At 43.4% G+C, this 10595-nt stretch overlaps 1 protein-coding gene across 1 annotated transcript; it reads right to left on the bottom strand.

The window, feature by feature from the left end:
- Positions 1-1708: 1708 nt before the first annotated feature.
- Positions 1709-5717, bottom strand: LOC119344484 (disease resistance protein RPM1-like). Its single transcript, XM_037614901.1, has 2 exons — positions 2868-5717; positions 1709-2387 (listed from the first exon to the last, which is right to left on the bottom strand). Exon 1 carries the CDS (start codon positions 5654-5656, stop codon positions 2885-2887), a length of 2772 nt encoding a protein of 923 aa, XP_037470798.1. The 5' UTR covers positions 5657-5717; the 3' UTR covers positions 1709-2387; positions 2868-2884.
- Between the last annotated feature and the right edge of the window lie 4878 nt (positions 5718-10595).

The following is a 10595-nucleotide window of genomic DNA, read 5'->3' as shown; positions in this document are numbered from 1 at the left end:
CCGGCAAGGGATTGCAGCAGATAGGTGGGGAGGGAGCAAATCTCCAGATCGATAGCAGAGCAAGACTGATAGAACTTGGATTTGTTAGGCAGACAAGAAGACGGACCGGGGAGCCACCAGATGGGTTGGGAATTAAAGGTGAATGTGAAAGCGGAAGTGGAACGGGAAGGGGAGACTTGAGAAAGAGAGAGAGGACACTCGTGAGGTCAGATTGTGGTGGGTCCGTTGGCAGTAACCCAACACCTATGTGGCAGCGTTGTTGTACTTGTCGGTCCCGTATGTAAGTCACTGATTAGACGCTGATGTGGCAAGTGTGCTGAGGCGGATAGGCTGCATGTCAAGAGAAATAGGTTAGTGGGGATGAACTATTTAGGTATTATAGATTATAGATAAGTCTTTGTAGAGATTCCACTATGGACTACATACGAAGCAAAATGAGCAAAATGAGTGAATCTAGACTCTAAAATGCATCTATATATATCTCTACAAAGACTTATATTTAGGAATGGAGAGAGTAGATTAGAAGTGGCAACTGCAGTACACAGACTGGAAGTTCAAAAGAAGGATCAGCAAAGAGTCCGTCGCATTAGGTGCAGGCATCGAAGTTTGATCACGGCATGGCAACAACAGCGGCTACCAACTACCTGGCTCTCAACCTTTCCTTCTAATTCTTGTTCTCCCATTCAGCATCAGTGTGCTTGTAATCGAGTGATTCAGAACGGAATACTCTAGTTCTCTGAATTGCACCGAGTGAACAACGAATGGAGCCCCTCACCAAAGCTGGTCTCAAGTCTCGGTGGTTGCGGAATTCAGCTCCTGGAAGCCAGCAAATCGAAAGCAGATCGCCGATCTGCAAGTTGCAGTGGATTTGCTACAGTTTTGGCTTACAACAGCATCAATCCAGGTTCAGTTTCTAGTGAACAAAGTTTAGCATGCCAAACAAACTAGCTAGGCAGCATAAACCAAACAAATATATTCATTGTTGCAGAGCCTATCATATTCCCCGTTTCTTTTATTTTTGTGCGAGAAAACTTCCGATCTTATGCAGGAAGAATTATTCCAACTCTGATTTAATGGAACCCCTGCCGTGTTGTAGTGCAATCCAGTCCTGTAGATGCCATCTGTACGCGTGCGACGAGGGGCCCTGCGTGGAAATTCCAGTAGCACTTACATTGACATCCGTATCTAGACTGTATGTCTGAAGAATGTGTGGAGGGAGTATGTCTGAAGAATGTGTGGACACTGTCAGTTACCCAGTAGATGGGGCAGAAGAGTCTTCTGTTGCAGCACCAGCAGTGCTGATATATGGTCCTGAGACTGAGGCTGCTATCTTTGTACCAGTGGCAAGTGGCAGCCCCTGTCACAAAACCACCTTCCTGACCGTGCACTTGTAATTAGAGGAACAAAACAGAGCAATTTCAGTTAAGTTTACAACAGTGTATTTATTTATTACTCTTAGATGTAAATTCGTTGGAAGGATTTCTTTTCCATGACGGGAGAGGTGTGAGAAAAACAAACATTTATTTCCTTTTGCAGACAAAAAAAAGGAACTTTGCATTATAGGATGAAGACCAAGTCGGCATTATTGGAGAGGCTAACTTACATACATTCTGATTCTGATGTGATTGATAAGACTAAAAAGAATGTATATATCGATTAATCACAAATTCATTGAATGAAGTCTTCTTTAATTTACAAAAGAACATACTTCCAGATTGAATTTCCTATTTTACAAAAGAACAAAGCTCGCCATGTCTGCTGACTGAGGAGGAACAAATACTTGTATATTGCTCATTGAAGATTACTCCCTCTGTTCATAAATATAAGACGTTTTAGAGACTTGTATGGTCAGTCTAGAACATCTTATATTTGTCAACAGAGGAAGCACAACTTATATAGATTACAAGTGCCTACGGCAGTACACACACTGAAAATCTCGAAAGCTGGATCAGCGAAGTCAGGCGTGTGTGCGTACATGCAGACTTGTTGAAGCTTGTGTAACAATGACAAAGAAAATAGTTAGGCAACAGAAACTACGTACCACTGACTGAGGAGCAGAATAATCATCTGACACAACCTAATGTGTAAGAAGACGACATGCATTGGCATTGTTACAGAGACTCTCGTGTACGCGCGCCGACTCAATAGTTCTTTTTTCTTATTTGCAGCAAGCAAACCATCAGGTCATGGAAAGGCATCTCCATACATATTTGCCTTCAACAACCCGACCCACAGCTGGCCTTCTTGTCTTCCATCCAAAGCTCATATAAAGCAGTAGTAAAAAGGAGGAATAGCCCATATTTTCGTTGACAAGAAGACGTAACGTTGAATGCAACTCCTTAACGAGAATGAATCTCTGTATCTTTGTCCATGAATCTCGGTATCCTCTGTATCATTGAGAAACAGATGTAAGTCGGTTAGTCGGTCAGAGGAGTGAATGAATCTCTGTATATTTGTCAATGCTAGTAAATAGGATGGACGACTCTGCCTATTAATTTAGGATAAGTAAATATGGAGGGGCGAGGAACCACAAATTATATCAACAGAGAACAAATAGGACTCAGTTTGTGTCCACAAGGACTTCCGCCAGTGGTGGAGCTAGTACAACATAACATAACATTAGTAGGAAGGAAAAAGGAAACTGCATAATCAGTTACTAGTTTCTTTCTATGTCCGGTCCTACCAGCTACAGGCTATGTAGTTTCTTTCTATTTCTATTTCTATGAACATGGAGAAAGGAATCGCGCTAATTAGCTTTAGTAGACAAACTCGTAACAAATTCGTGTCAGCCATTTTAGCTACTAATTACTAATTTAATTCTGCCAATACTTAATATATGCATGATAGACGAAACACTGAACACTAACCTTGCGAAGAGCGATGATCACCTAATCCTTTCCCGAAGTCCTTTCTGGCTCAGTCCAACTGTAACATTTCTTATGTGGCTAATCTTCATTATATCTTCGCTGCATTCATTTGAATCTCTGTTCAGCCGGAGCTTCTCTATCAGCTCTTCTGACGTGTCTTTCAGAACTAATTTCTCAAGGGCCACAAGGTGTTCGATGCCATCAGGAAGAAACTGTAGCATGGGACACCCTACGAACCATAGCTCGATGAGGTTTTTTACCGCGCCCTCCTCTATTCCAACTTGGTTGAGTTGTGCTGCATCCCATATGTATAGAAGCCTAAGTTTTGGAAATGACCCTGTGTAGAAGTCCAACCTCTTCCCTTCAAAAGCCTTCATTAGCTCAAGAAACTGTAGACCACGTAACATGTGCAGACAGGAAAATGTTTGCTCATCAATATTGGAGAATGCCAGGTGCAATCGAGTGAGGCTATTAATGTGTGACCAAGCAGAGAAAAGTTGAGGCATCAGTCCTTTTTCTAGCTGCCCTCGTACACCAAGCCAGGAAAGGGTTGGAGGTAAATGTAGCCCTTCCAGCCGCAGCACCTCATTCTCAGCTGCAGCAATAATTTCGAGATGAGCAAGATGGCTCATTTTGGAGATAGCTTTGTTCAAGCCATCCGAGTGTTCGCTTCTCACGTTGCAGACACTGAATGTTCTTAGTTGTGCCAGAGCTCCAACTTCACACAAAAATTCTGGACTGGCTTTTACGCACTGAAGAGCCTGGAGTCCTGTCAAGTGTCGAATGCCATTAGGCACCTTGATCCCACCTACACTTCCAATTTCTAATGTGCCGGAAGTACACGCATAGAGGTATCTTAACTTTTGAAGTTTTACAATACTGTTTGGCAAATATGTCAGCTTAGCATCAAAAGCATCCAAGACTTGCAAGTTCTGTAACCTCCCCACAGCTTCTGGTAGACTTTCAATGCTGGTATATCTAAGGCCCAAATAACGGAGATTAAACAAGCTGAATACCTCACTGGGTAGGATTTTGATATGGGTACCTTCCAGATCCAATGTCAACAGCAGATTCGAAGATGTTAGGATACGATTCAGCAAATCAACATTGATATACTTCTCAAATACATGGAGCGCACGAAGCTGTGTTGCACCAGATAGGCTGAGTTGCTCAAGGTTTTCACCCTGGACCGATATGCGACGTGCACCCTCTACAGAGAATGCCCCGGTACTAGAGCCATCATACACTTTACCAAAGCGTTCCTCCTTGGCTTTGCTGAGGGCAAGAAGGCGTATGATATCATGCATTTGGAAGTATTTCAGTCGCCCGACATGATTCCTTTCCACTACCTGTAATAGGCTTCGGTTCACAAGCTCAGTCAAGTATCCCTCTGCCACTTCCTCCAATGTTTTGTTCTCTTCCTTTTCCCTGATAAATCCCGCCGCGATCCACTGCCTCGTTGTCTTCCTTCTCTTTAATACATAATCTTCTGGGGACAATGCACAATGTAGGAAACAATTCTTCAAATCATATGGAAGGTCCTCCAAGCTGACCTTTAGGATCATATGAGAATCGGGCATCACATCTTTCGCCAACTGCGAAACCAAACAGCTGTACACATTCCCCCATTCAACGGAAGTTGGGGGTTTCCAAGAGAGTAGGCGGCCAATGCATGTAATAGCAATAGGCAATCCTTGACACTTTGTTATGAACTTCCAAGCCAATTTCTCCAACTCCAAGGGGCACTCTTTTTTATCAGCATTCCCAAAGGCTCCTTTGCAAAATAACAGCCAGGAGTGATGTTCTTGTAGCGGTTCCAAGAGAATTGCAGATGTGGACTCCCTAGTTCCCAACACTGTCTGCTTTCTTGATGTGATAACAACTCGGCCGGTACAATTAGATGTTGGGAAGACATCCCTTATCTCTGGCCACAGGCACTCAGCCCAAACATCATCCAGGACTAAGATGTACTTTTTACCTTGAAGGTAGTTGTGGATGGACTCTACTAGGCCTCTCATCTCGACATTGGCGACATCGACTGCTATCCGAAACTGGGCGGCAATCTTCTTCAGCAGATCCTCAATACGGTAACTTTCTGACACGGTTACCCATGCCACAGCGTCGAAATCCATTTTCACGATGCTGTACACATGAGCAACGAGAGTGGTTTTACCAACACCAGGCATACCCCACACCATGGTAACTTTGTTGTTGCTCTGCTTCAGACCTTTGCCACAGCCGTTCAGCCACTGTATCAACCTCTCCTTGTGCTCTTCGATCCCCACAAGGTCCTCATCCCTGGTGAAGTGGAAAGCTTGACCTTGATTCCTCAGCCTGGCAGCAGAAGCAGACCTGTCGGTGACGGCGTAATCCCTCTTCCTCCTGTTGGCATCCTGCAGCTGGGCTTCGATTTCTTGGAGCTTGGCTCCCAGGCGGCGCCAGGTCCTTATATGCTTGAGCCTCTTCTTCATCTTGCCAGCGAACCCTCCATGCTTGCAGTCCTCCAGCTTGTAGGTGAACTCGTCGACGACATCCTCGATCCGGAAGGCGAGGCCCCTGATCTCGCCGATGAAGATGGACGTGGTCTCGTCGGTGTCCTTGAAGCGCTCTGCCTCCCGCAGGTACGCCTGCATACTCTCCAGCTCCGCCTTGGACTGGCGGATCTTGCCGAAGAGTCCCCTCAGGGCCACAGCTTCCTTGCACAGCAGCGCCCCGCCGTAGGTCGCCGCCTCTTTCGCCAGCGCCCTGCCGAGCGTCACCACCAGCTGCCCGACAACAGCCTCCGCCATGGTTCTTGGGGAACTTTTTTCTCGTCTGAGATGATTGATGGCTGTTGAGGCTTTGAGATGGTTCTCTTTCAACAGCCTACACCATAGTCGTTGAGGCTTTGAGCTCTCTTTTCACGAGCCCCAAGTGGACTGACAAGTGTTTTTTAAACGCACGGAAAATGAGGGTTGTCAGGCCCAAGGCGTGCTAGCTCTCAACGGATACCCATACACCACTCGTCCATATGTACGTACTGCTTGGTACCAAACGTCCATATGGGCATGCAAGGGCTTGCATACAGCATAAGCCATGTGAGAAAAGTGACATAGAAGATGCAAATGCAAGTAGCACTAACCTCCTTAATTCGAGTTTACTGCTGTCCATAACCTGCATGACTGTGGCCTACTACTCCTTGGAGCGCTCTGTCCTTGTTCCGAGGGTAGCTAGAAGGGCGTAAACAACTCAAAACATGGCCTAGTGGGAACTCAGCTGCTGCTTTCTGGGTTTAGATCTGACCTCGATGAGGGCTTGGTGACTGGCGACACGCTGCAAACAGCTGTTTAGTAGATTAGTTTATGATGCATCCAACGCGCGCGCATCTTTTGAACAACGCCCCACAAGATGCGCACCATGTCCCTCATGAATCGATGCAAGTGGTGGTCACCTTCTTCACAATCTACAAACTACTAGTATTGCATTCACTCGAGCAGAAAAAATAACAGAAGAATGCCATGACGGTAAATTTCGATCCAGGTTTTCTTACATCTGTTACAAAGCACATTAATTAGTACGTCTCAACTAATTATCGAAAAAATATAGATTTGGTGATACATGGAAAAGTAGAGCACTAATATAATACGGACATATAGAACAATGAAAAGAGACCAAACACTATATAGCAATCTGGTATCACCGAGCCAGCGTTTGCGTATCCTCCAAGTCACATTATGAATGTGACGAATTTCTGCAAAACGCAAACACCACAATTAGCATGGTTAGAACTTTGCCCCTCCATGTCAAATTATAGTGCATATTTTTTTTTCCCACCGGTGGAAATGGAGGTGGACCCAAAGGACACTGGTGAAGATAAGCTTGTCTCCAAAAAGCAGAAGAAGATGAAGAAAGGAGAAGCCCTGGAGGATAAAATGTATGCTCTACAACAAGATGGCTTCTACCCAAAGAGAGGCAAGAAGACCTATTGAAGTTTGTCTTCAGGCAACAACTTTGTCGGATTTCTATTCAGAATTCAGTTTACGACCAGATTTAGTATCTTCTTTGCATTTTCATTACTCGTGAAATGCCGAGTAGGCATGAACTCCCCCCAATTTGTGACCTACCATAGAATTTGTTATGTAAATAGGTATATGTTTCTTTCCATTATGAATCCTGATTGTACAGCCAACCATTTGGGTAGAACGCTAGATGCATGGGACACGTTACTATTTTTTCTTTCTCCTCCTTAATATTAACCTTTTCTATCTTTGCCCTTAGTCCTATGGCTCAAATATATAACAAGTGAGCGTCCTTTTGTCTCCAATAGTACCAAGTACTCCCTAGATGTGGAGAAGTGCAGACTTCTCTTATGTAATGTTGAGCTGAGTGTTGGTCTGAGTTCTGAATGTATACATCACTTGTGTATTTATTTTTTTGCAATTTGGTACCACGCCCATGTGGGTTACTATGTCTCTCTTCACTTCTGCTCCCTACTATCTATCCTCTCGCTTCAAACAAAATCCGTGCATTTTATTTCCATTTGATAATTTATATGCTTCATATATATTCAAACAAAATCCACGCCTAGGCTGGTTATACCTGGCAATGGCGATGTTTCTTTTACGTCGTTACCTTGTTGAAGGCCTTGCTCGGATATGCATGGATTGATTCTTCAGAGTGAAAACCTAGAGTCTAACTTTGATGGCTGGAACCGGTGACGACGATGCTTAAGTGTCGCTTCCTTCCTAAAGGTGTTGCTGTTGAAGAACCACGTCGTCCTTGTGGTGTTATGAAATGGTTTGTGTGGATATTGTCATTACTGCAGTTTGCCGATCGTGTATCTGGTTACTTTGGAGCTTTTTTATTTTTCCTCGACTACACATAGCTTTGATCTAATATGACTTTGCTAGTTGTTGGCGTGTTTATGTGTGAGTTGATGTTGGCTATGTGCATCCTAGCTATGCAGAGGCCGGGTGTGTACTCATTGTGTTTTGTATTCTCTTGATGCATCATTATGAGTCAATAAAATCCACCCTTTGTCGAAAAATATATATTTAAACTAAAATTCCATTTTTTTTGTTTTTTGTATATTGAATTCCTTGCTACTACATGGCCTTTAGAACAAAGATCAATATTGTATGCATTTTAAACTTGTTTAAACTTCATTATTTCGACCCCATTTCAAGTGACTGGAATATATGTTAAGTAATGTTTGAGATGTAGGTTGCGACATGGCCTTTAGCACTTGATAGGTAGTCAATCCATGTATTATTGCCCAAAACATCGTTGTTGATGTATAATGTTCAACCTTCTCCCACAGTTTGAACTTTTGGATCAACTAGCTGGAGCATAAATTCAACGTGGCATTAACGCCAGGAGGTCTTGAGTTGAAGACCCTGCCAATACAATATTAAAAAGGAAGATTTCGCGGCCTACATTGATCCCACGTCTAAGGATTAAAAGAGTCCAGATGTGAGTTAGAGTGTTGAAATATAATGTTCAGACTTTCGAGCAACTGACTGAAGTATGAATTCAATAATCTTGTCGCACTTATCATGCTACCATGTAGATTGTAGAGTGGTGTCGACCAATAATTGACTGTTAGGTACAAGCAAAGAAGCCATTAACGTTCGTGGTGCACCAAACGATCTCAAACCTCAAAAATCGTGTCATATGATATAAGCCGTGTTACAAAATTTGCGCATTGTCCCTTTGGTGTCGTATGATTGGCGCATGGGCTCGAAACCTACCATTACACCCATTAGTTAGTGTGCACATTACATCCACTGGGCGCAGCTTAATTCGAGTGTCTCTTTCTCGATAACATCAGTTTGCATCCAGATCCACTCCATCGAAACATGCACGCAGTGTCGCCTAGTACTGCTCAACTCAAACGAGCGCTAATTAAGGCCCTGGTGACTACAACTATCAGTTATCTACACTTTACCTAAACAGCCCCGAGTATTATACTCCCTTTGTCTCAAAAATAAATCTCTCAACTTTGTACTAACTTTGATACAATTGTACTAAGTTTGTGACACTTATTTTAGGACGAAGAGAGTATGTCCTATATGAGGTGAAGCCCTGCCCTTAATGAACAGCAGAATGGAGCACTGCCAAAGGCCAATAGCCCCAGTGGGGCGAGGGAACTCAGCTGCTGCTAGCTGGTTAAGACCTGACCTCCATTGGGGCTTCCTGGTGACTGGCGACGCGCTACAAACAACTAATAGTACAGTAGTAGATTAGTTTACGATGCATCCAACACGCGCATCTTTTGAACAACGCTCCCAAGATGTACCCCGTGCATGCGCACCAATGCCAGCCCCTCGTGGATGCACGTGGTCGCCACCTTCATCAACAAGACGACATTCGAGCAGAAAAACAAAAGAAGATGCCATGACAGTAAATCGATTCATGTTTTTTTACATCAATTACAAAGCACATTACCAGTCTCAACTACATATCGTAAAAAAAAATTGGTGATGCGTGGAAAAGTAGAGCATTGATATAATACCGACAAACTAAAAATAATGAAAATGAGCGATATTAATTGAGAAGAGACAATCACTATATAAAATTTTCATATCACCAAGGCAGCCTTTGTGTATCCTCCATGCGTCACATTATGAGTGTGAAACATTTCTGCACAACACAGAAACCACGATCAAATTATAGTGCATATGTTTTTTTCTCATAGAACCTAACTGTGGCAACTTCATCAATCTTAAGATGATGTGCCGACTTAGTCTCTCAGAGGTGCTCGTAGGCATACACAGACTGAAAAAACCAAAAGAAAAAAATGGATTAGCGAAGTAGCGCTACCACTCATGAAGAATCAGTCGCTTCAAGTGTGTGCGTACATGCAGATGCAGGCATGCTGAAGCTTGCGTAACAATGCCAAAGAGAGTAGCTAGGCAACAAAAGCTAGCACTAACTGATGAGCAGAATACTCATTTCACACAGCCCTACTGTGGAATAAGACGACGTGTGTTGGCATACCTGCAGAGCCCGACCCACAGCTGTATCTTGTGTAGTAGGAGCGCTAAAGTGTGTACTATCATTTCCGTTCAGGAAGGGGGCCTAATAAAGAATTTCAGAGAGTATCAAGGGGCTATAGTGGAAACCGAGTTGATGACAATTCCGCAAAATTGGGGTATGGATTTGTAATCGGACTATGCAATTTCGAGCAACTAAAGGTCGCATATCACAAATAGTACATTGAAAAATGTGAAGTGGTCAAGTCTTCCGCTTCCATTCATTGTTTGGGGCAGATCGAGATCTTCTCTTAGCTGACACTCTTTACAAAATGTATAGCCAATTGCAGATTAAGAACAGGTAGCTTGGTGCGCCACCACACGCCATGACTCCGCATGCGTGCGTATTATTGCATACAAACCATGTATGATTAAGCTTCGTGTAACGGGTGATGTACACTGTGACGTGCATATTTATATTCCGTGACGTATCTGCCATGTAGTTGGTTATCCCACAATATATAAAATGTTACAAGCTCTCCACTAGTAGTTTAGTTGTAATTTATCATTGCATACATAATTGGACAGTGGCAGGTTGTTCAACGCTGCTTTATCGATACAAAATGTTTAAACACATATATAAGGGTATTTTCAACAGCAGGCGACTAGCGAGGCAGCTAACTCACTCCATTGAACTTAATGCAAATGATATAAGGGTGAGCTTTTGCATGGTGATTGGAGAGGTACAAGTACAACTCGTACTTTCAGATAACGC

The sequence above is a fragment of the Triticum dicoccoides genome, unplaced genomic scaffold, assembly GCF_002162155.2.
Source record: "Triticum dicoccoides isolate Atlit2015 ecotype Zavitan unplaced genomic scaffold, WEW_v2.0 scaffold170146, whole genome shotgun sequence".
Classification (NCBI taxonomy): domain Eukaryota; kingdom Viridiplantae; phylum Streptophyta; class Magnoliopsida; order Poales; family Poaceae; genus Triticum; species Triticum dicoccoides.
Note: the sequence above shows the minus strand (reverse complement) of the source record. Positions and strands in the feature narration are given on the sequence as shown.

Coding starts and splice junctions, on each gene's coding strand:
- LOC119344484 (XM_037614901.1), bottom strand. CDS start 5,656: ATGGCGGAGGCTGTTGTCGGGCAGCTGGTGGTGACGCTCGGCAGGGCG.